We start from the raw sequence: 27,829 nt of genomic DNA, 5'->3' as shown, positions 1-27,829 counted from the left end.
TTTGGGCACGGCTGCAGAGTGGGATCTGTTTATAGGGCATCCAGCCCCTGTAAAACTCGGTTTATAGGGAAGTAAAAGGAGTTGTACATCTTACTTTGCATAGCAACGTGTAAATTGCCAGGCAGGTGCTGACCTTCTCTGACGGGGAGGGAGAAAAAGGAAAAGGTGTGGGAGGGATGGAGGGAGTGAAAGATGGGAAAAACAGGGGGAGAAGGCAACCAACTGTGGAGAGGGGAAGGCAGTGACTGAAGTGAAGAGCAACCTTGTTCTCCCGGCGGGGTTTTTTCCAAGTTTTCCACCCCAGGTACAATTAAGACCAACACCGGCAGCTCAGCATCAAGGTCAACAGCCCGGGAAGGTGTTCCCTGGGCGGCGAACGCCTGCTCCCACGGTCCTACCTGCGCCCGGGAGCCGGGATCGGCAAAGCACCTCGAGATTCAGTAATAAACAGTCAACAAGAATCACTGCTGCTCCACCAAAAAAAAACAGCTTAGCAGCGTTCGGCAGTGGGTGAGATGATTAAAGATTAACCCCCTGCCTCCTGCCTCCACCCCTCTGGGGAGTATAGGCCTTGAGGCTCAGCAAATCCTTTCAGAGAAATATTTGAAATAAAAGACAACAGATAGGGGACGCAGCGAAGGCAGAGGGAGGCAGAAGGGCCAATAGCCTCGGACAAGGGAATCGGTACAATCTGGCCCGTGTTTGCTGATGATAATGCGCCTTTCCAAAGCCCTAATAGACATGGAGATGGCAGATTATAGCGCAGCGCTAGACCCGGCGTATACCACTCTGGAGTTTGAGAACATGCAGGTGCTGGCTATGGGCAACGGTAAGTCCCCTCCACTTTCTCCCCTGCGCAGCGGTGGGACGAGCCGGGGGCTGCGGGACAAGTCCCCAGGGTGGCTGCTGAAACGTGGTGAGGGCTGGGGCACGGCGGGGGTGTCAGCCATGGGGTTCCCAGCAGCTCACTGCGGGGTTTCTTCTTCCCCTGGGGAGAAATCGAGGTGGCGGAACAACGCTGTGCTCGGTGCAGGCGGGATGGTGCCCTGCAGCCCAGACACCTCGGGGACGGGCACACGCCGGGAGCTGGGTGCAATGAGAGGTCCCCACCAGACCTTCAGCCCAGGGACTGGGGCTGAGCGCAGGGGGGGTCTCACCTTCCCCAGACCCCAACCAAGAGAAAAGACTAGCCAAAAGTTTCCAAGTGAAACGCTGCTGAGGGCTCACCAGACAGACAACTGAGCCTGTGGCTCCAGAGCAGAGCCAGTCCCACCCCAGCAGCAGCTGGAGCTGGGTTTTCTCAGCGCAGAAAGCCATTTAATGCCTGGCAAGGGTGGAAATCACTACGGAAAGCGATTCGGGCACTGCCCCTAGGCCACGGCCCTTCCCTGTGCACGCTGGGGTGCGGGGTGGCATCCCCTTCCCTGGAAGCGCCGCTGGGCCAGGAGGCTCAGCCCCCGGGAAGAGGGGCGAGGGGACCTGGCCGGGATAGACAAGCGTTCCCGTCCCCTCAGGAGGGTAGGACCACACTTAACCCACCAGGATTCGCAATACTGGCCCACCCATTTGGGGACCAAGGAGTCCTGGTGATTAAATGCTCAGAGATAACAGGAGATTCCTCTCCAAGTCCCCCCTAAAGTCTCTCTAAATACGAGGTTAATGACTAAACGAAGCACACCGCGGAAAGCGACCCCCCGAGCCCTTTCCTCCTGCCTGCTGCGTCACCGAGGCTGCTGGGGCACCCCTGTCCCAGAAGGGCTGTGCCGGCAGCGCGGGCTCTCCCCTCACAGCCTGTGCAGGTCTTCCCTGGGCTATGGCTCTGCTCCGTCACGGACATGACACCGTGGTGCCCAAGCGGCTCTGCTGTGCCCTGGGTCGCAGCCCCTTCTCTGCTCCCGGGGGCTGGTCCTACCCACCCAGGGGTCTCAGGGCCGAGAGCAGCCCCCTTCGGCTCTGCCGATGCCCATCTGGACCCGCCGGGACAAGCCCAGGTCTTGGTCCCTCTCCATGCCCCTCTCCCCCCCAGCACGCAGAAGCTCCTGCTTCTGTGACTCGGCCCCCATGGACTGAGGGCTCCGCAGGGCAGAGGGACACAGCAATTTTACATGACGAGATCAGGTGAGATATGAAATATGCCCTAAGGACGGATGAGTCAGCTGGGTCAGGTGGCACCAAGCCCTCTCCCCCTCCTCTGCCCAGCTCCAGACCAGGGGCAGGTCTCGCCTCCAGGGCTGCTTTGGCACTCCAGCAACTGCCCGCACCTCTGCCTGCAAAACCTCTGCCTGCAAAACCTCCCTCTGCCTGCAAAACCTCCGCCTCCTGTTCTGGCCGAGGACTGCAGGAGAGCTCGGCCCCTGCCCTGCCCAGCTCTGCAGCTCCAGCCCCGGTGGCTGCTCAGCACTGACCAACTTTGCCACCACCACAGGCCAAACACACCCTGTGTTCAGACAGGCTTGGGGAGCTCTCGAGGAGCTCCTGTCCTAACACAAGTCTCAGCTGCGAGGTCTCAAAGTCAGATTTTTTCTTTCCTCCATTTACCTTAACTCCAAATCAATCCCATTAAACCCACTTCACTGCATCAGCCAGAAGCCCGTATTTCTGGCACTATGAAATAAACTTAATTGGAAAATTATCCATTAGGCAATAATTTCATTGTTGGTTGGTTATTAGACTAAAATGTTGTAATTTCTTTGATAACAGTGCCAGTTTTTCCTGTTCTATGTTCATCTGATTACATCATGATATACTGCTAAAAAGAGATTTATCTGGGCTGTCACAGATACACAAGTAATGGGATTATAGGCAGATCAGCTCTTCCTCCCTCGTGCAAGTCCTATGTTTAGCTGAAACTGGAAGTCTAACTTTCCTTCTGGAATGACCTTCATCCAGCCGAGCCCTTGGGATGCACTGGGAGGAAGGATGTTTTTGGAGGCAAGCTGCTCGTAGGGACAAGAGACAGCCAGAACAGGCTTGGGAGGAGCCCAGGGCTTCGGGAGCAGAGAGAGGAGCTTTGCACGGGCAGTGCTGCATGTATGGAAACGCAGCTGTGTGACAGGGTGCGCCAGGCAGGGACGCAGCAAACTGACTCAGAAAGAAATACAGGAGGGACACAAGGAATTAGAAAGACAGAAAGCAGGCAGGGAAATGAAAGGTGCTGCCAGAGCCAGGGAAGGGCCTGGCTCGAGATCCCCTGCGCTAGCTCGCTGCTGGATCCACACCAGTTACTCCTGCCGAGGGATGGCACGAGCAGGCTGTGCAGCCCCTACCGCAATACCCCTTTCTCTGCAAAATAAAAGCTAAAATTGTAGCCCTGCCCCAGGCAGCATTGCCTTGGCCTCTCCCAGCACCCATGCTCCAGCTACCAAAGGGAGCCCTGCTGGGACCAGCCTTTTTATAGCACCCAGCCCCTTGCTGCTGGGTGCCAGGTGGGAGCAGCTGTGGCCCTCCCCGGGGTGAGAGTTAACTGCATCCCTGCCAGACCCAGAGACCAGGGACCAATAGACTCAAGTATTAAAAGCCCAGCAGGTCTCCATGGCTTTGTAGCTCCTGGGTATCATTTGTAACCGGGATTTCCACTGAGGCAGGAGAATGTGCCCGTGCTGATACAGGAAAATGTACATGGGAGGGGACAATTAGATCAACTGAATTAAGGGCTGATCCCTTCAGCCTTGAGGTTTGTTTGGCTTGCTGGAGGGGTTTTAGTGTAGGGCTTGTATGGTTTCGAGCCTTTCAGATGTCCTACAGAGGCTGCTGCAATTCCCCATCCTCCCAAAAGAGCCGGGCAAGTGCCAGCCCCCCCGGTCTGTAAGGACTGTAAGACACATCAGTCTCAGCTGGGGTGCTACCAGACTCTGGAAGATACCCAGCGTACGGCCTCCTCCGTGCCATAGCATCACCCTTTCTTTCTGGGTTAGCTTGATCAGTCCTTCCTTGCATGGGTAGTGTTTGCCCACGTGAGTTTTCCAGCTGAAGTCATTTGAGTTTGTTATGCACTTAAAGTCTTGTTCTCCTGAAGAACCACCCTGCAGGCTGGAGCTCCGTGCCTGGCAGAGAGGCTCTCCAGCAAAGGGAGTTGGTCACCTCATTTCTCTAATAGCTCTTGCTCAGGGCTCTCTTGGGTTCTTCCGGTGCTATAACACAAACACCTCTCTAATAAATCAGCTGCTCATCCTGCGCTGTAATACCTCAGCTTTACCTCTGCACCAGCTTTTTCTCTGGCCGCGCTACTGTAGCCCAAAGTGTCTGCAAATCCCCGAGGAACTGTGGCTCTGCTCTGTGACTTCTGCCAGTGGGTTTCCGCTTTGTCTGAAGGCATCGTTGGAGTCAGGCCTTTGGGAAGAGCTGTCTCACCCTGTCACATGGGGAGCTTTTGCACACTCAAAATGCAATGACTTAAGACACTCGGAGCACCCACCACTCCTTACACACCTCTCTGACCAGCCCCTGCCACACAGCCTGACTGCAGATGCCTGGTTCCTCCAAAAATCAAGTCTCTCACTGGAAACTGAGTTAGGAAATGTTGGCTGTCTGTCTCACTGTCTTCTTCTTCCTGTGGCCTTCCCCAAGCAGACACGTCTCCATCAGAAGCAGCCAACCTCAACAATTCCAACAGTATCGGGGTGAGCGCGCTGTGTGCCATCTGCGGGGACCGCGCCACGGGGAAGCATTACGGGGCTTCCAGCTGCGATGGCTGCAAAGGCTTCTTCAGGAGGAGCGTCCGGAAGAACCACATGTACTCCTGCAGGTAAGGACAGAGGGGACAGAGTCACGTGGCTGAGACAAAGCAGTCCCTAGGAGCTGAACGGCAAAGGCCTCAAAGCGCAGCAGCATGGTCCTTCGTCCTCTTCATCCTCCCCATGCCTTCCACCACCTTCCCTGACCTCACCCTCCAGCTGGGAAGGGTCAGAGACCGCTCTCACTCTGGGATTGCCCTCCAGCGATCACCGGGGAAAGACCCGGTGAGGTCTTGCCCCATTCTTTAGGGGCCAAGCACGTGTTCTTGCAAACAGATATGGCCAACCGTGGATGCGGCCAGCAAGCAAGGTGGTGTCGGGGGAAGCCCTGTTACAGGGGCTGAGCACCTTGCTACTCAGTGCTCCGAGTGCAGCGCAAACCTCACTCGCTCCCTGGGGGCACTTCAGTGGCCTCCCATCCCTTCTCCATCACGAGATGGAAGTCTGTCTGCCATCTACCTAAAATGCTGTCACTGCCTGTTACATGGTAAAAGAACATTTAAGGAGCAACAAGCTGGGCAGCACAGAGTTCATGTCTCTGAGGATGAGGCACCCATGTTACTCCTGCAACTCATGCACTGCACCTTTTGTCGTTGAGATGGTAGCCCATGGCTCTCCTGTGCCATCAGCGGCTGTGACCTGCCTGCTCCGTGCTCGGAGCAACCCACATGTAGAGAGTCGCAGAGGAAACCGAGGAATCCTCAGCTCAGAGTGTCTAAATCACTTGGGCTTTTTGAGTGAGTTACTCCTCATGGCCTGACAGCCACTTGGAGAGCATGAAGAGCAACGTGACTCTCAAATCTGAGTGACAGAAAGAAGCCCCGGGTTTCTGAGTGCACGTGAAGCACATTATCACTTGCACTCCAGGGCAGTTTAAGCTGGCTGCCCAGGGAGCCCCCTCCCACAGCTCCAGTGGAAAAGCCAAGGTACCCAGTTCTTTGGAGACTAGGGCTTTTATTTAAGTGCTACAGAAATGCTTAAAAAGCTGCTTTCAGGCACCCATTTGGGCAAATCTTAGCTTGGGGCTTTAAAAAGCATGGTAGAAACAAGCCCTTTCCCAGCTCTGTATGCCTTTGTCTTTACTTTGCAAGCTTGATCAATCGGCAGCAAATTAGAGCAAATTTGCAAGTGAAATTCATGCTGCAAATGGTCACCGGGCTTGTTCTGCATGCAAGAGCCACACATGGGAGATCAGTGTGTGCCCCGCCACGTGCGATGGATTTGGTGATACAAGTGTGGAGGGAAGGAGCTGGTTGCTTCCCAAGTCCCCTCTGAAGTGCAGGTGGCTGCAGAGCTGTTTGCACACCCGCGAAGCTGTCCAGAGGTCAGAACCAACCTGTCTGGATTGCAGACACAGCCCTGGAGAGATGCAGGGACTTAAACCCACTTCTTAACCTTACTAGCCCAAGAACAACCTTCTATCCTTTTTTTATTCCGAATAAATGCATTCCTCCTCCCTTCTAACTGGGATCTAACTTACAACAGGGGCTACCAAGTTGGCTCTGACCCTCCCGGCTGACACTTTTGACTTCACTGGGGCTTGTTAGTCCATCAGGAGCATCCTATGCCTAGTGGTTAGTGAGTAAGACCAGCAGCCTGAGCTCCTGCGTGCGACTGTCAGCTCTAGCCCCTCCTTATTGAACATCCAGAGGTAGAGCAGATGGCTGAGATGCTCAGTGCAGAGAAGAAACCTCAGGTTAAAGCAAGGATGGAAATGGCACAGACCTGGGCTCCTTTCTCAGGGTGAGCCTCTGGGAACCTGCTCTGAGCATATCTTGGAGCTTGGGGCTCTGCCTTGTCCTGCCTTCAGGCTCAGTCTTGCTGCTTCTCACACCTCTCTTTCTTCCCAGGTTTAACAGGCAGTGTGTGGTAGACAAAGACAAAAGAAACCAGTGCCGATACTGCAGGCTTAAGAAGTGCTTCCGAGCAGGAATGAAGAAGGAAGGTGGGTGACGGCGTGGCTTCCCTGTGCTCTCCCCAGCAGCAGTCATGCTGGCTGCATATGTTTGAGGAAGCCCTCACAGCCCAAGGCCAGTCCCTGCTGTGTACACGCTCGCCCAGCCGTCTTAGCCCTGTCTTCCCTCCACAGTGCTCTCTGTGCACAGATCCAGACCCCCATCACAGGGGGGTTTAAGGAGAGTTTTGGCCTCCAGTCATGAGCCCTGCATGTGCCCAACCTGCCCGCTCCCACCCATGCAAAGTTCTTGCAAGCAGCCATCGTCCCAACAGCTGAGGGCAAGGCATGGGGACCCTGCGTGCTCCCAAATTCAATTTCGGGGCCCCTTCTCAGGGCTCCTCTCAAATGCCAGCAAAGACAAGCCCATGAGAGTGTCACAGGGCCATGCTTGTGTCTCAGAACTGCCAGTGCTTGTACACACAAATCACACCCGGGCCTCTTCAGCTCACCATCGCTCACACTGACGCACACATCACCTGTGCTCCCACGTAGATGGGCATCCAAGCAGTTTGGGAATGCTTCTCAACATCAGTGAGAAGCAGAAACTTCAAAGAAAGCCTGGGAATTTGGAAACACTTTGGGGAAACTGCTCTAAGTGCTGTTGCCCCAGAGTCACCATGAAATCCACAGCTGGGTGGGTGAGTCCAGCAAAGGTCCAACTGTCATTTTGCCCCTTTTTTTCCTAATGTGCATATAGGTTCTTGCTGACCGTCTGCAGAGAGCTTAGTTTTATCTGCTACATCAGCCACAGTAGAAAGGACCCAGAGCAAGGTGGAGCATTTTGGCTATTTAACTCCATCTGAAACAAGTAAAAATATCCACCCCCCTGCATGGCCCAGGCTCACCCACCAACTTCCCTGCCTCTCTGTCTCTGCAGCCCTTCCAGGTCCCCACAACTCAGACACGACGGGACAGGATTCGCCCCTTGTTTAGCCCTGCTTGGTTCTCAGGAGTATTCACAGTGGCAAGGAAACCTAGGGCTGCTGTGGTCCTGCTGGTGGCCCCGCTGGTGGTCCTGCTGGTGGTCCTGCTGGTGACCTTGCTGGTGGCCCCACTGGTGGCCCTGTTGGTGGAGGGACAAACTTCCAGGAGCAGCCCAGAGGAGCTGCCTGGCACCCCGCAGAGCTCACCCCATTGATGTCTGCAAAGGGAGGCATTTGGCCCTGTTGTTCCATGTAGAGAAATTAAACCCTGTGCTCCCCCCAGTTCACACCCCCTCGAGGAGAAACTTAGGAGAAAAGGGGTCCTTGAAGACAACAGGGAAGTGCCAGCAGTACCTGGGCAGCTTCCGCAGGAACACCAGCCTGTGAGAACACCTCTGAGCAGGAACATTTCTTCCTGTTAAAGGGGACGAGGTATTGCAAGGAACTTGGCTTGACTTTTCCTGAAGAACATAGGAATCCTCCTCTCCCTGCAGCGCCCGCTCATCCCATGCCCAGAGCTTTGCTGCTGTCTGTTAATATTCAATAGAAGTTACATTAGGTGCATGACCAGCTAATACTGAGCAAACATTTGGAAAACATCATGGCGTGACTGAACTCGGGGGCCTGCTACTGATAACAAGCGGCATAACCTTGAGAGCTCCTATTTACAGCCGCTGACTGCAGGGCTTTTCTTCTGGCCCAGCCTCATTATTGCTTTTTATCAGGCGGATTTATACATTGAGAACGTATCAATCCAGAGAGCCACCAGCCTAAGGCAGGGACTGTTCTGTTTCCCCTGCCATCAATCAATACCTTATTTGAGCAGATGGCTTTAACTGGCGTGGCCGTGGTGAGTTACGGCCAGCCCACGGCCTCGTGGCAGATAGAGAGGCAAATCCTCCCCCTCAGCACTTCTGCTCTGGCTGCTGCCTCCTCTAGACTCAAAGCCCAGGTCCTCAAGACTAGACCAAGCAGGGAGGCACGTTGGGGTCAAACCTGTCCTGGGACTCTCTTTACAGTAAGGTATGAGAGAGCTCTGTTGCTCTGGATAGATAAATAGGAGCTGTTCTGCACTTCCTTCCTTATTGTAGCTTAGATGGAAGTTTTCCAACTGCACCCACCCGGTGCAAGAGTTTCCCAAACGGAGCTCACAGAAGTCATGTGGACAGACAGAGAAGCCAGGCAGATACTCGACTCCTCCGTTTCACACATAAGCTTTGGGCTGCATGCGTGAGCATGGCCACTATTTCAGACCCCATATCTTGAAATCAAAAAACTCAGAGCCGGATCCTTTGAAAGGAAACTTTCCCATTGAACTCTACAGGCTTTGAACCAGGTGTTTGGGTTCTGAAACAACCCCATCCCAGGAAAGCCTAACAAAGCGAATGTGAGAACAGACCACCAGATGTAGTCAGCTCTCGCAGGCATCCCGTCACAAAGCAGACACAGCTGCACCTCCGCCCTGCCAGGCAGGGAAGCTGGGAAACTGCAGCTAAGGAAGGGGAACGCCAAACGTCTGTGCTAGTTTTCGGTGTGCATTGCCATGAACGACCTGCAGCTCAGCCAAAATACTCTCTTGCAGCTGTACAAAATGAACGGGACCGAATCAGCACCCGGAGATCAAGTTACGAAGACAGCAGCTTGCCCTCCATCAACGTCTTACTGCAGGCAGAAGTCCTGGCACAACAGGTATCTCTTCTTTCTTCTTTGGCAAATACAAAAGCATCAGACACTACTGGCCAGTGGAGCCAGTTGAGTATTTAATAGCTGAGTCTTCAAATTACCACCTCTTTTCTAAGTAACTTATCTGCCAACTCAACACTGATTTTTCACAGGCATTTGTTACCTGAAACGATCCCTTTAATGCTCCTTGGTCCATTGTTGGTTGTAATAATATGCAATAATCTGTTCTGCTTTGATGGGACACGTGAAGGCTGGAGAGCCTGCTGGAAGAAAATAGGGTAGAATCATTGAAATCCAAGGAGCTGCGGCCGCCAAAGCCAGCCGAGGGGCTGGCCTCACACGAGCAGCCTCCCTTCCCCATCGGCTCCTAGGAACTTCAGATTCTGGCTTCCTGCACAGTGTCACAAGGGATCAGTTTCAGGCTTGTTTTATGCAGATATTCTTTCCAGTGTTTACTTGAAATTCCCCATTTCTACAAGCCTACTGCCAAGACTTATTTCCTAGAGTGTTCACCTGAAAAGATGACTCCGCTTTAAGAATCTGGATATTGCAAATGGGTACATCAGATCAGCACTGTCTGGGAGGACACGGGGCAGGACAGGAGCGCACAGGCTGCGGGGAGGGTTTCTCTGCGAGAACAAGTGATGAGGATGGGGCTGTGCTGGAGGCAAGACCTGCCACTCTTCAGGGGAGCTGGGGAGAGCAGCACTCCCTGTCCCGGGGAAAATGAAGAGGGGTTCGAGTTGGCAGTCCCTGCTCTTCCTTGCTTCAAGGGCCATATTACCCCGAAGGCTGCCCCGGGAGATGCTCCAGGACAGGACGTGCCGAGCTCTGGGCTCCATGGTAGGGCTCAGGCTGTAAGGTCTGCTTCCCCGAGGAGGGGATATGCCAGAAGGGCCAAGGGCCAATCCTGTACACAAGAAGCATATCCAATCTCATCCCACGTCTCACCTTGTTCTACGTAGGCCCTAATATATGTATATACCCTACAAAGATAATATTGGTGCTGCTCCCAGAAGTGTGAGATAATGGGGTCTCAAGTCACCCGATCTGCAAGGGGAGGACATTCCCGGGACTCTGAGTCCTGCAGTGGCACAATGTGTAAGTCTTGAGCAGGGCCTGCTGATAAAAACTACAACCATCGACAAATCCAGGGGAGCTCCTGCTCTCCCACAGAGCACAGAGAGACTCATTAAACAAGGCAGGCTCCAGCACGGTAATTGGTAACTTTTATGTGCCCAGCTAATTAGAACAAGATACTGCTGAGGAGCTGCTTTCTCCAAGACCTCGGGTCACTCACTCAGAGGTCTTTATTTATTTGCTAAGCCTTCCGGGCTCTCTGATTAGGGTAATACGTGGTGAGATTTTTACAATCTTATTTATTCAATAATAGCTCGAGAGCTGGAAAGCTTCCAGGTAATGCAACCTGAAAAAAAAACCCCACAGGTGGCATTTGAACTCCCTTTCCTTGGAGAGGCTGGCAGGGTCCAAGCTGAAAATGCTGGCAGGAACAGGACAGGAAGAGCTGATGTTGTACAAGAGCAGAGAGGGCAGGCGGAGGGCAGCGATGGGGTTGAGTTAATTGCTTACAGAAGCATGAGGATAAAGTAGTGACTAAGGGCAAATTTTTAGATGAGCTGGGTGAGCAGCAATGCATGAGAACCGGGCAGGAGGTTGGGTGCCTGGTTTGGGGGAGATGTTCTTTCCAGCCCCGTGTGACGTACTTGCAGAGCTCTCAGGCTTGTCCTTTGCAAATGAAATGGCCCCATTTGCCTCTGCAATCACAAATAATTCGACAAGCAAAAAACGCGACCTGTGTTGCGGGCATGTTTGCACATGCGCAGTTTTGCCAAAAGGGCCTAAAAGCTGGGGGGAGGTGGGAGGTTGTTGTCTTTAAAGTCTGTCTTTAGCATTTCAAATTGGGTAATGTCAAATATTAATGACCTGGTGCTCGCAGAAAGCAATGTCAGACCTGGAAAGCTGCCTTCAGCAGAGACTTCTTGTGCTTATGCTGACTCAGACAGGAGGAGAAGTAGACCCTGCGTGTCTGTCAAAAGCAGACAAGGCAGGTCTGGCCAAGCACTGGCTCGAGCAGGGTGGAAGGGGGAGCAGTTCTCTGCACTTTGGTGGAACCAAGCGGCTTGTGCAGCAGCACTGGGTGGACATGTCCTTGCCACTGGCGAGGCTGACTGCTACATAAGCCCCTCTGTTCCCTCCTGGATCTTGACTGAGAACATTTGTTCAGTAGAAGACCTTGGCTTTAGAAACATTTCTTCTGCACTTTCCTGCCTATTCAAGGCATGACAGTTTACCAAGATGATCCACAGCCTCAGCTCTGAAGCATTTCACATTCACAGATCCCCAGGTTGATCTCAATATAGATGAGTTGTGCTGGCCCACGTATTCTGGGGGCTGGATGTGCAACAGAAAAAAGTAATTGCTGATGCTGGAGTCTGCATCAACACAACCCATGCGCTGGGGATTTTCCCGTCTGTTTCCTCTGTGGCACTGAAAGCTGAAGGATCTCTTCTCTCCTTCCAGATATCATCCCCAGTTCCTGTGATCAACGGAGACATCCGAGGGAAGAAGATTGCCAACATCTCCGACGTGTGCGAATCCATGAAGCAGCAGCTGCTAGTGTTGGTGGAGTGGGCCAAGTACATCCCTGCCTTCTGCGAGCTGCCCCTGGATGACCAGGCAAGTCCCCCCCATCCACCCCACCTCGCTCTGCCCCGGCGAAGGCAGCGGGGAGCCGAAGGACAGCCTGGCAGCCGAGACCTTCAAAGAAAATGCGCATTGTCCACTCTGTTATCCTGACTGCTGCAGCTGATTGGGAACGGCATCCATACAATGCCAGCACAGGCCATTTGCATGTGCAGCTAATCAGTCGATGAGCACAGTCACGATAACACTGAGCTCAAATTAGGTACATAATCAGGTGCGCGTTTTGCATGGGTCTATCAGTCAATTATTAATTATAGTTTGTGCAGCACTTCGAAAACCTGAAGTGCTATCCAAACACTTAGGGTAATCAGACTTAGTAGGACAGATTTCTAGCCTAAGGTCTGCTCAAGGCTTAAAACCAAATCTGCCTGTCTACCTATCTTTCTGCTTCTTGCCTGGGGATATGTTTGTATCCATTCTCCTGGTGTGGAATTATTGAAACAAAACACTAGTTTGCTCTCAAGGCAATAAGAAAATCTCTCTTCAGAGTTAAAACCCAGAAATATATTTGCATTTAACACAAATTACTGAAATGACATTTGCTGATTCCATAACCAAGATAAGCACAGTGGGTTTGAAATCCTCTCTAAAACTATACTGCAGGATCTCAGGCAGCCTCAGAGAGATACAATGAAATGTCTCCTGTGTAAGCCTAAATTTCAGAGGTCTGCAGCAGATGTTGCAGGACATGATGTGTGCCCATCCTTGAACAGCACGTCTGGATGGTGGGGAGGCTCCAGCGGGAAGGGATAGCACTTCCGGCAGGGTATAGCACTTCTGGCAGTGGCCAGCGCAGGTCCTGTCACAGGTAGGAAGGTATTTCCAATCTTCCCAGTGTTTGGTCACAAAACCAGCATGGATCCTCTTCAGCTAGGATCAGTCTCCAGCGCTGTGTTGATCTAAAGGTAATTTTTACATCATGAAGAAAAAGGATATCCACAAAGTGAGAGCATCCAGCTGATGAAAAAACCCCAAATCCTAAAACCGAGATCTTCAGTAATAACCCAGCAGCACAAAGCCCCGGGGAATTCAGTGCTGTTAACACAGAGCATATTTCCCTCTTTACTATTGTGTCCAAGTGCTAAATTGTTTAAAATGGTAAGAAATCTGTTAAACGCCTAAGGCAAATACAATTCAAAAATTATGAAAAACAAAATGGACTCCAATGGCAAATGACATTTACACAGCAAACAGGCTGCAGCCCAGCGGACGCCTGGGCAGCTCTGCATAACCCATTGCATCCTTGTGCCATTTGGAACAGAGGCAGTAAACCTGGCGTCCTGGTTTAAACCACGACACCTGGTTAATATCTCTGCAAACTGCAGCAATTTCCACGTGAGCTCATTTTACAATTGTGGGGCTGCAAAATTTCTCAAAGAAGAAAACAAAGCCTAAAGATGACATCGTCTGAACCCTGCCTTCCGACAGAGGAGAGGCTACTCTCACCATGCTCCACAGGCTCGTCTCGACTGAAATAGATATTCTCTTATGACCAGCCATCCCTCATCATGAGCAGTTCCCAATCCCAAAGAGCCTGAGAGGAAAGACTGAGCTGCATTAAAACTAATCAATTAATGCCATCAGTGCTTTCGAAGGACAGTATGAGAACAGAGGCAGCAGATACTCAGGGGAGCGCAGGAGGAAGGACAGAAATGCCAGGGAGCAGGAATGAACAAAACTAAGTGCAAGCCAGCTGCCCAAGGGGCATGAGAGCCAGTCAAGACATGTCCAGTGGGAACATTTAATGTTGGGAAATGTCATTATATTGTCATTAAAATATTGCCTGAGAATGAATCATCTCTGCCAACATTTTTATAGGAAAGGTCATACCCAACCCCTCATTCTTCCTCTGCACCAAAATGTCAAAGTACTGGGTTTGTTGGGGCAAAGCCATTTCATTTCAAAGTTAAAGTTCTACTTTGTTGTGTTACAACTTTTATATTTATCCTAGTTCACAATGGGATGATGTACCTCAGGTTGATCACTGCAAGAACAAATATCAAATGAGATAGTTTTGCCTTGTTGAAGTAATTTACTTTAACCCTGATCAAACAAGCAAATTTTGTGGACACAAAAATGGTGGTTTCAAACTGAGCTTTCTTGAATTTTCACTAGGCAGGAAATTTCTACGTGAGGGCTTTGCTCCCCCGTGGGACTCACAGTTTTTCCATCCTTCTCAAAGTTTCATCAGACAGGAAAGCTCAGGTTTTTGCTGCTCTGGTAATTACAAGCAGCTCAGCTAACACATCCGCCCATGTTTGGGTAGCGATAGAGAGAGGCTAGATTTTGGCATATAGATAAAGGTTCCCCAGCATCATGTGTGTGTAATCTTTTTGCAAGGACCTCCACTCTGTTTATTTTGCATAACTCTTTTTCATCCTCTGCAAAAAAAATCCCTCTCTCAGGCATCAGTGTCTTTTCTAACCAGAGATCTCTTCTACGGGTGACACATTGTCCTGGCATTTCTGGTAGGGTAAGACTTCTCTTGGCTTTGTCAAATGCTGAGGGATAACACACTGGAAAAAGGGACCATTTCCATCAGGACACACTTTTCAGAATCTCTCCATCAATGTTTAATGATTGTTTTCTCCAGCAGAGGCTCCTGGCTGGACATTAAGAAGCCTCTGTGTCAGGCTGTCCAATCGTTAACTTCTGTTTCTGCCTAAATCTCTGAAATTTTTAACTGAAGGAGGGCAAAAGATTCAGAACATTCTCAGGAGCCACTGGAGGGTGTAAAATGAAAGACTTCAATCATTAACGTCAGGGCAGAAAAACATCCCTTCAGCTTCCCTGGCCCAAATGCCCATTGCTGCGGAGGGAAGGAATGACCAGAGGGTGACCCCACCAGCCGGGCGGACGCGAGTCCCCGTGAGCGTGATTGCAGTGGGAGGTGGGCACGGCCCAGAGGGACAGCAACTGTCCGCAGCAGTGGATCGTACTTCTCCCCGCTTCCCGGGCTGGAGCATGGTCCCTGGTTCTGCACTTGGTAGGAGTTGCCTTGTCTGCAAATGGCCCGCTGTGAACATGTCCCACTGCTGGCGTGAGGTCCTGGGACAGTCTAGCATGGTCTTGCTCATGACATGCGCCATGAATATGGGATGTTTCAGGTGCTGTCTATTATCTACTGGTTCTGCCGGATTTATAACTGTTTATGCACAGGAGTAAACAATTTTTTGACCTCTTTCTCTGACAGTGACTGGAGAGCGGCTCTCATTCCCCATCCTTGAGTGCAGTACAGAAATGCTGGGCCTTCCCTCTTGCTTATGTGAAATCACAGCCTTGTCTCTGTCTCTGCATCACCCAAATAACTTTCCCCTGCTCTTGCAGGTAGCACTGCTGCGAGCACATGCAGGAGAACATCTGTTACTGGGAGCTGCCAAGAGGTCCATGGTGTTCAAGGATGTCTTGCTGCTAGGTAAAGAGCACACTTCTGCTCCGGCCCATCTGCTTCTGCGAAGCTTCCCTGCCGGTGTGAAGGATAGGGAGGTTCAGTGGTTCCGGGCATCCTTTTTGCAGAGGGTGCCTTGAGCTCTTCTGTATTTTAGCAAGCCTAGCACAACCTTTGGGCCCGGCTGACATTCACATCAAGGCCACGACATGTGGCAAAGTTGGGGGACTATGAACATTCACATTGCCCCGCCCCGGTTTGTGTAAGCAGGCTGTGGTGTGGTTGAGAAAAAGGCTCTCACTCCTCGGTCAGCTTTCCCTTGCTTGAGTGACTCCTGAGTAAGGAGAGGCTGCTCTGGCAACACAGTTCATCATTTCTGGCAGGCTGAGCCAGGGAAGGGGCAGAAGGAGGAACTTCTTAAGTCCTCCACCCTCAAAATTATCTCAGCATTGGTTACCTGGGTTTTGAACTCCTTGCCACCCTTGATAAGTCTTGGGCAATGACAAGGCAATGGTCTCTGTGCTGCTTGTCCAAAGGAAACGACCACATCATCCCACGGAACTGCCCCGAACTGGTGGAGGTGAACCGCGTGGCCATCCGTATCCTGGACGAGCTGGTCCTCCCCTTCCAAGAGCTGCAGATAGATGATAATGAATATGCCTGCTTGAAAGCCATCATCTTCTTCGACCCAGGTATGCTCCAGCTTGGTGAGGGTTACCATCAGAGGGGACTAGTCTGGGTTATGCCAACTAATGCTGGTCCCGAGTTGTGGAAATGCTGCCTGGTCCCCTCTCCGGGCCAAACTGTTCTTAGAGGGAGGGGAGAAGTCAACCTAAATAGAGAAAAAACATCCATTCCAGCAGACGATAGGGAATCAGAGACAGCTCACCTCAGCCTGCGCCCAGACTTCATGCTATTACTGAAGGGCAGTTCCCAGGGAAGCAGCCTGGATAGTCTGCTCTGTGGGTTGTTTCAGATGCCAAAGGACTGAGTGACCCCTCCAAGATCAAGCGGATGCGGTACCAGGTGCAGGTCAGCCTGGAGGACTACATCAATGACCGGCAATACGACTCACGGGGCCGCTTCGGGGAGCTGCTGCTGCTGCTGCCTGTGCTGCAGAGCATCACCTGGCAGATGATAGAACAGATCCAGTTTGTCAAGCTCTTTGGCATGGCTAAGATCGACAACCTGCTGCAGGAGATGCTGCTGGGAGGTGAGTACTTGAGGGTCCTACAAGAGACCTCTCAGTGTTCCCTGATCACCATCCCCTAGAGAACCTCTATAGCCATCGTTCCCTACCCAAAAAAGGTGGAGACAGCCTGTATGCAGGTTAGCCATTGACTCACACAAAATGATCTCCCCCTGTCATTGGCAATGGTAACAGAGAGTCCTCCATTGCTATTCACCTAAAGAGATGCATTAGCTGTGCATCTGTTTACAGAGAGGTGTCCCCAGCCCTCTGCATGCAGACAAGCTTTGCTGTGCAAACCCAAACACCTACCAGCCAGCTGTTTCACTGATCCTCCTCTGTGTCCGAAGGGAGTCATCAGAACAAAAGGGTCTGAAAGGTCAGGTTGAAAGAGTGTCCCAGATTTTCTACTGGGAGCATCCAGTAGGACAAAACAAAATGAGAAGTTGCCACTGTGCTATTCTTTACGTGGAGCTGTGACTCAGGAGGAGAGGAATATAATCCTGTATAAGAGGAAATGCAGGCAGCGGGCAGGGGTTAGCGAGCCCAAGGCATCCATGGTGAAAAACGGGAAGGGTGTGCTCCAGTCACATATGCACAAGCTGATCATGCACAAAGCCTTGGAAATTTTGGTGCAGTGGGTCTGCCCAGCTGAACTGTCTCCTTCTGTTATTGTGGCAACTAATGTCATATGCACATTTTTAGGCTCATCAAGTGAAACGCCGCATGCTCACCACCCCCTGCACCCTCACCTGATCCAGGAGAACCTGGGAACAAACGTCATTGTGGCCAACACAATGCCTCCTCAGATGCACAACGGGCAGATGTGTGAGTATTGCCAGAGAGACGGAGAGCTCTCAGGAGAAACCAGGAGCTTTCCAGCATGCCTGTGGAGGTAGTTTCTACCTTGCAAGGACATTTCCATGCAAGACAGAATCTCTGATAATGAGTGTGTGAGAAATTCCTATGCAGAAAGGAAGGAAAGACAAACAGAGAGGTGGGTTAGATTAGATTAGGCTACTGATTCAACAAGATGTTCCCTGGCAGACTGTAACTTTTACATAGCCCTTAAATTTAGGGATGAATGATCCCATCCAGTGCCTACTGAAATCAGTTGAAAGGCTCCCCTTCCCTTCAATGGTTCAGACACACCTCACTTTGCGCTCTGCAAAAACACAGGAGAATCTGGTCCACCACACAGGGCCACCACATGGGGCCACCATTTGGGAATTTGGGCTGAGATGACCTCAGCTGACCAAAAAAGTGGCCGGTACAGGTCAAAATGCCAGTAGCTCCCCTCATTCGATGTTTGTTATTGTGGCTCTTCCAGGGCATCTAACCATGCCTGTGTGTCTGGGCTGCCTCGCAGCAAACACACAAGCCATTAGGAGCTATGGTTTTGCTACAGAGCCTTTGCTTTGCTTACACCTGAACCTGGCACGACTGAGGACAGATCCCAGTGCTGTCAAGTCCTCTAATTTTGTTTCTCTCTCTGTAGCTACTCCAGAAACCCCACAGCCATCTCCACCTGCGGGCTCAGGACCAGAGCAATACAAGCTGCTGCCCGGAGCCATTGCAACCGTGGCAAAACAGCCCACCTCCATCCCACAACCCGCCATCACGAAACAGGAGGTCATCTAGCAATCTGCAGACCAGCTGGCCTCGTTTAGAAGACCGTGTGGGAGAAAAGCCCGAATTGACTCTGCCACTGTGAAAAGAGAAGCCATCCAGAGGTCCTTGGGTGCAAACACACGGACTTGCTTATTGGACTAGTCCACCACCACCAAAAGCTGTCTTCCTGCAGCTATGGACAGCATGTGCCATGGGCAGCCCCCAGTCCCAGAACTAAGGTTGAAGCCTTACTGAAACCCTCAGTCCTTGTAAGAAGGGCCAGATTTCTGCCTCCCTCCATGGGGAGGTTGCAGTGACCGACTGGGGACAGTGCAGCTGGCTGTTCCCCCATTGCCACCTCTCAGTGTTGGTTCAGCACACACCAGACCCTGAGAACAAGTGATTCTCTGTGCTGTGTGAATGGAGGGCTTCCCTCCCGCAGCCATGCCAGCTCCCCAGACAGTCCCCAGTCCAGCCAAACTTGATGGAGATGGAAGCTCCCCCAGAAGCATCGCAGCAGGTGAAGCACATGGGTTTTGCCCAGGCAGCACTGGCAGAACTGCTCCTCAGTGTTGGCTAGTCCCAGGTCTTTGCATGGTGTCACCCTCCAGCAAACTAGCCACCCCAGCCAGGTCTAACAAATCTGTTCAGCTGACACTGGGGCAAAGTCTGGCTCACCAGGATTCTCCACTATTTGGATCCTTCTGCCTTTTGAGGGGTTTTGCTATTTCCGTGCCAGGACTGCCCTCCCACCACAGGGCTCAGAGAGGCAACCACTGCCAAATCCTTCCCTTACACCACTACTGCCTCCTCACTACCTGGACTGGGAAGTTGGGGGACCACGGGATTCAGGAGATTTCAGCTAATGGGACGGGGTCACCCCTGCACAGGGCTGGCTGTGGGCAGCACTGCCCAAAATATCACCGGCCCCACTACTGCTTCTCAGTGGTCAGAAGACGACCACTGGGTGCCTGTTTGGAAGGAAACAGGGGGGAAGGGCGTATGAAGGGGAGAGACCTGTGAGGGTGAGAAGAGCCCGAGCCTCACAGGTTGGACCAAGGTCTTGGGCTGCCCAAGTGCTGGGAGCATTGTGACCCAGGATCTCAGTTCAGACCCAGCTGTAATGCTAAGATATGCCATATAATCTACTTGTCCAGTCCAGTGCCACTCCCTCAGCTTAGAGTGAGTGGCTGATAACAGATTTATAGATCTTCATAACACGATAAGAATTCATTATGGCTCCTTCAGACCTCAGAAGGTTTGAGGGCAGCAACCTCAAAAACACAAAGCTTTGAGTCCTGCAGAGAACAACAACAGAGGTCAAGAAAAGACCCTGTCTCGCGCAAGCCTCTTGGGTCTGCCCCAGCCTTGGGTCTGCACCCACCTGCCCTGCTCCCTCCCTGCCACAGCCCCTGTTTCTCTGTGCCTGCCTGTGCCAAAACCATGCAGATCCGACCGTTTCGTTTACAGCTGAAACCAGGAAAGGAGCCCTCCCACGCCCAGCGCTTGCCTCTCCGGCTGCCGGCAGGGCTGGAGCTCGCAGAGCCCTGCACGACTTCAGGCCTGAGTCATTTTTGGCAGCGCGAGGCAATAGCAGCTCTAACTAACCATAGACTAGGTGGGGTGCTGGCCTCTCGGGAAGATGAAGCTGATGGAACCACGGCTGCCGAGAGGTTCCTGGCGGGGACGAATCTGAGCCAGCCCAGCCAGAGGAGCTGCAGGTCTGTCCCTTGATTTCCAATGCAAAAATGAAACACCTTGCCTTGTGCTGACAGCGTCAGAAGTATTGTATCGTCTCTCAATGCTGGTGGCATCGTACCGAGTAATTTATTGCAATGATGAATCCAATCATTTTCTGTAAATTATTTTGTAAATCACATTGATTATTTATAATTGGGAGATTAAATGAAAAAAAACCCATAATAACCAGGCTGTCTTTTCCAACTGCAGCAACCTTTTTTCCTGTATGTAGAGATACTCTGTGGGGAATCCTTTTTGGTCCATTTGCACCAAGCATTCTTCGATACTGTACATTAATTTTTGCTGGTTACTCCCTTCCAATGGAAACAGAGGAATATTTCTTCACTAGAGTTTGTATTCATAAAAAAAAAAAGAAATAAATGCAAAAATATTTTCTAACTTTTCCCAGACAGATGGATTTCTTTCTTCTGGGAGGATTTATTTTAAATCAAAGGGCTCACCTCCTTGTTGGTCTGAGCACAAAGCATATGTGTATTAAGGAAAAAGCCCAAACAAGTGTTTGATGCTGTCGCCAGCTGTCACTATTTCCTGCCAAGCCTCATGTTAGCTGGTGTCTGTCCTGAAGCTATGTGTGCTGGAACCGTAAGACTGAATGACAATCCCAATTTTCATTAAAAGAAAAACAAACATGAAGAATAAATATTTGCTTTCACAATTCCAGAGAGACTAAAGACTTGAAGTAACCACACTCGGAAAACCAAGCAAAGGAAGCCAAAATATGTGATTAGCATTTTGGACATGTTCATTTTTAAGTCCCTCTTGTATTTCAAAGGTAATTTCTGACCACTTTGGGGTGATGATTCTGCTTTGGTTCACACACAGCCAACCCACTGCGCAGGGGCAGCCCAAGGCAGACTGAGCCTACAGGGCACAATAAGACAATAAAGTGAAAGTTAATTTGTCTCTGGTTGTAAAGGTGAAGAAATACACTGACAATTAGAGAAAGCTCTTAATGACATGCTCTTCTCATCACGGGAGCCTGCTCTCAGCTGAAGCATGCCCAGGAAGATAACGGAAAGAGGGGAGACAGGTCTAGTTGGCTGTAAAGATTAGGTTTCTGGGGAGGAACAACATTCAGCATTTCCAGCTCTGATCTGCAGCAGATGCCCCTCATGTTCCCCCATCTCCCACCCCTGATGAGAAATGAGGTGGGCTGTCTCATCCCAGGTATGACAGATGAGAAGCAGCCCGATTTCCCATCCCACTTGCACATCCAGTGGCCTCCCAGTGACAGTCATACTGGTGAAAACTGTCAGCAGGTATGAGATGCAGGGATGAGATTCAGAGCTGCATTTGAGGAGTGCGTGGAGACAGCACTTAGAGCCTGCCTCCACTCTGGGGCCAAGGACCCGGGAGAATAGGACAGACCTCAGATAACATGCCCTCAATACCTGTGCACCTGTGATGATACAGAGCCCCAGCGCCATCACCGAATGCCTGAACAAGGTCAGCAAAGGCAGTTGCAGGACACGCGTTATCTCAGCACACACATAGCAACCGAGTGGTTAGTCCAGTCAAGAGAAGGAAAAGGAGTTAGTTCCTTCTCTTTAATGTGGAATAAAAACCAGGACTACTCTGCCTGCCACAGGAACCCTCTGGCCCACAGTTGGTTTCGCCTGGGTATATGCCCTAAAAACTCCCTATATGTAATATCAAATCTTTGAAGCAATAAATTCTCCTGGATTCCTTCCCATGAACTGCTCTATCAAGGTTGCCCTTTACCTGGTTAATCTTAAATCAGTGCAGTCCTTACAGGAGGTTTCTTATTGCTGGATTCAGCTCACTTGGAAAAAAACCCACAAACTGCCCCAGAGACAACCTTGTCCTTAAGTGGTGTCCTCGATCCCAACCCTCAATTCTTCTGTCACTCCAGCCTGGAATCACCCTGAGGCACTGGTCTTGCCACTTGTGGACTGTGTTTTATCCTGCTGGGCTCCCTGGAGCCCACAGGCAATGTCCCGTGTCACAGGAGATGGTTGCTGTAAGGACAACTAGTATCGGCCTTTAAGACACAACTTCCTTACGTTGTTTTTGGACACAAGAGCTTTTTACTGTCCTCTTCTGTGCTTGCAACCTAGACTAAGGATGATTTCCTGGAGAGCAGTATCTCTGGCTGCGGAATCTTTTCATGACGTCCAAGCAAAGATCTGTGAAAGTGGTATTTTTAGGTCCTCTGGCCACTATGAAATGCATTCTTTTCATATTCCTTATATAACCTTCATCTGAAATAGCCAACAGGCTTTGGAGCCTTTTCCACAGCTTTCATATCTCAGCAGAGGGGGGAAAAAAACCAGAATGGCAAACGAGTTTTATGGCCTGCATATCATCTCTGACAAAAGCAACTATTGCTGCTATTAAACTTGCAAGTGCACACACAGGCACAGATAGTCATGAACAAGAGGCAGCAGGGACAGCTCAGCAACGTGGCACTGCTGAGCCAGGCAATTCTGAGTGCCAGGCTGGCCAGTTCCCTCAAGGCTGAGTGCAAATACCACCAACCAATTTGGGAATTCAGGCCATGGACTGCACAATCCCTTTCCACTCGGAGAGGCTAGAGGAGGAGGGGTAAGGCGTGGGCATGTTTAAAATCCCTCTCCCCATTCCTAATTGAGGTGTGACCCTGATAATCATAAACACACCTAGCACCTGAAAAATTGCCAGCCAGGCCAATAAAAATGGCAATATACTGTCAGCTTTGTTAGGCGTGGAGTGAGCAGGAGAGCTCGGCACAAACAAGACTGCAGTCACGTCCTTCAGTTCAGTGTCCTGTGTAAGCGAGAAGAGGCTGCTGGGGTCAACAGAGTGCTCCCAGTTCAAGTCCAGGGGGAGAAGAGCTCTGAGTCTAACCTTGGTCTTGGGAAGGAAGGTGCTTTGGGAACTGTATTTCCAAGGCTTACTCTGGCTTTGGACCTGGAGTGATGCCAGGCTTGCCTGATCATGGCTGCTTCATCAGCTTTCAGAGGCCACCCCGAACTTGGGAGATCAGTCCCCAGAAGAAGATATGAGTTACACAAACCACTGGGCCCTGCAGGCCATGCTCCAGTTCAGTCCTTCACATCTGGCAACTCTGCCTGGCTGGGACCTGCAGTCCCTTGTGACCCCACGGACACACAAAGACCAGAGAGCCCTTCTGAGCCTGGGGGACCCCACACCAGATGACTCTGGTCTGGGGGAGCTGTTGTGATTCCCCACCTCCTCCTAGAAACTGCCACGGGTGCAACAGGCAGTGCAAGAGCTGCCTATACAGCTGCCTGTATAGATACCCACAGCAGAAAGTATCGCGAGCCAGACAGGAATTCCTCATTGCAGCTGCCAACCTAGGTGTTAGCACTGGCTGGAACATGACCGGGAAAATCATTACAATCAAGTAACTCAATAATACAGTTCTCTGTTGCTCTCCAGGACTCTCCAAAACCTCACTGTGCCTTAAAAACACCTATTAATTAATCCTGCCCATGGGTTAGTATTACCATTAACTACTGATGTGGAGTGCACTGGTTTGTGGATATCCTAGGATCCACTCAGACCTGATTTGCAGAGGATACAAAGCCTTAAAAGACGTGGAGGTCCCCAGCTCATGCACCAGCTAAGATGGCAAGCAACTGAGAAAAAAGCTTGAGGCAGAAGCAGCAAAGAGAAACCTTAGTGCCAGACCCAGAATCCCTGACTCTGGACTGCAGTACTTCTGGCACAGATGAAAGACAACCATTGGGATCCTCACTTCTGGGTGGTTTTTAGCCCTCTCTTAAAATTACCTTAAGGTGTGGGATTAGAGTGGCATCTTCTCACCTGGGAGAGCACGCTGGAGACATGCTGTGCTGCATACCCATGGAGGAGGCGGTGGAGACAGCTCCAGCATTGCAGGCTCTTATATTTCCACTGAAATCCTACTATTTCCTGCGTGCAGCCCCTCTCCTCCCCTCACAGCCCACCACGCAGCTGCTTCCTCCACCCCAAGGCTCTACAAGTGCCTGAGATATTGCTTAGGGGTTACCCCAACACCCAACCCTGCTTCACTCCTTCCCACCGATATAAGGGCTTGTGATGGGCACCAGGCTGAAAGCCCCAGGAGCAAAAGCACTGAGTCCAACCCAGGGAGCAGCAGTGCTTCCCTCATCCTGCCCCTGGAAAGTATCCTACACCATTTACCAACCAGGTTTCTGCAGGAGCAAACCCGAGTGCTTCTACTGCTCTAGCTAACACACTCAGCAGCGCTGCAGCCATTGCCATGAAGGGGCTGGCAAGAAGCACAGGTCCCTGAGCGGCACCTTCACAGCCCCCCGCGAGGGCTAATCCTGCCAGGGACCCGTCCTACCACGGAGACAGCTGCTTTCCTTCCAGTGCACAAGGGCACCACAAAACGTGATGAAAGACTGGGAAAACACTGTCTCAGTTCAGAGTAAATTGGGGGTTGGACTAGATGACCTTTAAAGGTCCCTTCCAACCCAAACTATTCTACGATTCTATGAAATTAAACTACAGAAATCCCGTAATATTTAAAACATTCAGAGGTCCTGCCAAGCACATTCCTCGCCAAGCTTTTGCAAAAACATTGCTGGTCTTGAAGCTAGTAAAGCCAAGGAGAGGGGAATTCTTCTCTCAAAGCCTGGGCTGGGTACAGCTGCGTGTCTGTGTCGCACCGCACACTTGGCTTCCTGGTGGTCTAACTGCACGTTAGCACGACTTTATGTGCCTGGGTGGGGGGTGCCTACGTGTGTACAGCTGCTTCGGCAGCAGATGCTACAGATTTGTGTGCATTTGCATATTAGTGCCTGCTTCCATAGCTTTGCATGTGGGTCTGGCCTGCCATACGTTCCTGGGGAGAGCATGTGCAGAGCAGGGGCAGTCCTCTGCAGCACGGTATCTGCTTCTCACAACTGAGGTTGTCATCTGGGAGATCCCCTCCTCACACGCAGGGTGAGAGCAGGCATGGAAGCCCGTCCTGGAGGATGTACGCTTCCAGGCTTTGAGACCATGAATATTTATGGTAATTCAGGGCATATTTTCTTAGTCACTTCACCCTTTGAGCGCAGAGGAATAGCTGTTGGATTTGTATCACAGCCAAGCGCCCCGCGAGCCAGGCACCGTGTCCGGAGCAGGTTTACGCCAGCCTGGTGTGGCCCTGCCTGGGGGCATTAGTAGGGGCTGCCATTCCCCTACAGCCCTTTTCAAGCTGCTGGACTGGTGCAACAGAAGCAGCTCAGGCTCGAGATACAACACAGCCCACGCACGGGCAGACCTCGCCCAGCACAACGGGACTAGTGGCTCTCTGCTCTGATGCTGAGCTGCCCAAAAGGGTTGTATAATTTGTGGGGCCCAGAGGTTCCGCCTGCACCCCAAGGACCAGAGCCCCTCTTGGCCTGAACTGCGCATAGATTATCTTTATTACAGGACTTTTCGTTTGCACAGTTTAGTGATTTAATATCAGTTTAAAGCCTTCTCTGTGAGCAATGCTGTTTGAAGTCATGCTCTCTTTTCAGCCTCAGCTTGCCAAGACTGTAAAATGTTTATTGCTAATGGTGGAAAAGCTTAAAGAAGCCAAGATAACTTTCCCAGGCTGGGTATTAAGACTGTTTGGGTAAGTAAATGAATGAAGACTATTACATGGACTTCATTAAATATCAACCAACACCAACAGCCATTCATTTATAACACAACGGCAGGGTGCGGGAGCACCCAGGAGCAGAGCTGAGAAAGGTAGGAATCGCATGTGATAGGAGAGATGAACATGAGAAGGGCTGGATTCCCCATGGCGCTCCAGGTGTGGCTCCCAAGGTCAGGCAACACAAGTCCTGACTGAAGCTCCTGCAAAATGCTGTAGATTTGGAGCTGATGAAGTGGCAGAGTTGGTGCGGTTCATCTCCTGTTGGCTGGGAAGGTTTGCATGTATGTGGTGCAGTATGTCCTTCTCCCTCCTGCAGCTGTGGGTAAGGACAAAACTCTCCAGCCAGGGGAGGACTGTCAGTGCCTGGATGTTTGTTTTCAGTTTTTAGCTTTTACTTCCTTATAGACAGGTTCTGCCTTTAATGGTTTCTAGTCACTGGTAATTTACCAGGTAGAGTAAATTACAGAAACTCTTGCTACCATTCCTGTGATTTCATGTGCCAGTACTTTAAAACTCCCCCTACAACTTGGCTTGGTGCTTGAACCCCTCACTTCCCACCACTCTCCTTGAGTTCAATATTGCCCACATAAGGAAAACTGAGATAAGGTAGTTACTTCATTTGACGACCATCCCCAAATTATATTTCACCTCCAGTCCTTCTTCACTATGCAGTATTCCCACTTCTACTTTCCTTCCTTATTCTCTCTGACCTGCCTAAGGCTCCTGCTCTTATTTTAATATACTTTTTCACACCTCTCTCAATGTAATTGCTACTGATTCTCACTTGTTTCCTGCCCTTCTTGTCCCCCAAAGCAGAGCTTCTTTCACATGTCACTCCTTTCAAACATCCCTGCTTACTCCTGTTGCAGCAGCTGTTAACTGGTCAGGTCTGGAACTGCCACCTCCCTGCTAAATTTTCCTCCCTTGTTTGAGGGGTGCAAATTCCAACCAGACTTTGTGACATGTAGCATAAATTCCTGCTTGCGGCTCCAGTATTTCCCAGCTGTTTGGTGTTTGAAGCCTTTTCTCAGATCAGCCCTGCCTCCCTGCTAATTTCAGCAATTAGCTGGATCAGGTGCACCCAGGAACCTCCTTCATCCCTCCAGCTGTGAGGCCACAGACCCATCTCCCCAACACGCACCTTCTCCCTCCCTCCAAACTGTGTCTGCAGCTGCCAGCTTCAGGCTCCTACCTCTGCCCTGAGACTCCAGGTCCCGCCTGGCTGCTTCTCTCATGCTTGTGCTGCAGGTCTCTGTGCCCAGGAGTTGTACGAATGGAAACGGGAGCAATGCAGGGTCTCTTGTCCTCCTGAGGTCCCTTCCAACCTCATTTATCCCACGATCTACTGGAAATGGCATGGAGCAACATCACAAACAGGTCTAATTCACACAGATCCAAACTGGTCCCAGCTTAGGGCACCAGCTTGCCAGGCTGCACCCAGCTCTGAGCTGGCTGGGCCCAAAGCAGGGCTGGACTGGAACATCAGCATGGGGTTGAATCAATGTACTCCCCTTCTCTGAAATGTCTCTCTGCAGGTAAACACCTGTGGCACACTCAATTTGTTTCCATGCTGGCGTGTCTCTTGCCAGGCACGGTGTCACTGAAACATTTTCCACTTTGGAAGGATGAAACCTTGCAAGAGAAATAAATCAGAGCTGAATCTCAGATGCTGCAGAAGGGCCTTGTTTCCCACTGCGGGCTCCTGGGATTCCCGCTCTTTGTCCAACTATCTTTGACTCCCTCTCCTGGCTGAAAGCACGGGCTACAGCCAAGAGAAAAGAGCAGAGCCCACCGAGCTCACAGGGACCCTCCAGCCTGGGGCTGAGCCCATTTTGCGATGTAACTCTGCGTCCCTTGATCCATTGATCCGTGGGGTTAAACATGTGTCATTTTTCCTCCCTCCCCAGCACTCTCTGTTGAGCCCTTTTTAATGCAGCAAGCCTGGGAGAGACCATCATCTTTATTTTTACTGCAAATTCCATGCAGAGAGGTCAGGCATCACCATCTGAACTGCTGTGGGATACAGCTTTCTGTCCTCTCAAAAAACAACCCAAACCAAACCAAACCCCCCAAAAACCTCCCTCTATTAGTATTTAGTCCCTCTGTCGGCATTTACATTCAGGCTACAGCCAGCACATCTCTTGGGCTGCGCTCTCATCACACCACAGGAGCCACCTCTGCTTGCCTGGACCCTGCTTGGAGGCTCCCCTAGCTCTGACCAGGTAATTCTGCGACTGCTCTGGTTTTCGGCTCAC

At 51.1% G+C, this 27,829-nt stretch overlaps 1 protein-coding gene across 3 annotated transcripts; it reads left to right on the top strand.

The window, feature by feature from the left end:
• The first annotated feature begins 708 nt into the window (after positions 1-708).
• HNF4A (hepatocyte nuclear factor 4 alpha) lies at positions 709-18,238 on the top strand. 3 transcript variants are annotated; one of them, XM_075517057.1, is made up of 10 exons: positions 709-829; positions 4,567-4,744; positions 6,584-6,678; positions 9,196-9,302; positions 11,838-11,993; positions 15,348-15,435; positions 15,945-16,100; positions 16,385-16,621; positions 17,303-17,425; positions 18,096-18,238. In XM_075517057.1, the coding sequence occupies exons 1-10, from the start codon at positions 709-711 to the stop codon at positions 18,236-18,238; spliced, it is 1,404 nt and encodes a 467-aa protein (XP_075373172.1). The 3 variants fall into 3 exon arrangements, with proteins under 3 accessions (XP_075373172.1, XP_075373173.1, XP_075373171.1); XM_075517058.1 differs by having other exon boundaries at positions 715-829; positions 4,570-4,744; XM_075517056.1 differs by having other exon boundaries at positions 715-829; positions 4,570-4,744; positions 17,303-17,451; positions 18,092-18,238.
• The last annotated feature ends 9,591 nt before the right edge of the window (positions 18,239-27,829 follow it).

Source organism: Mycteria americana, chromosome 14, assembly GCF_035582795.1.
Source record: "Mycteria americana isolate JAX WOST 10 ecotype Jacksonville Zoo and Gardens chromosome 14, USCA_MyAme_1.0, whole genome shotgun sequence".
NCBI classification, from domain to species: Eukaryota; Metazoa; Chordata; class Aves; order Ciconiiformes; family Ciconiidae; genus Mycteria; species Mycteria americana.
This window is presented reverse-complemented; position numbering and strand designations above follow the sequence as displayed.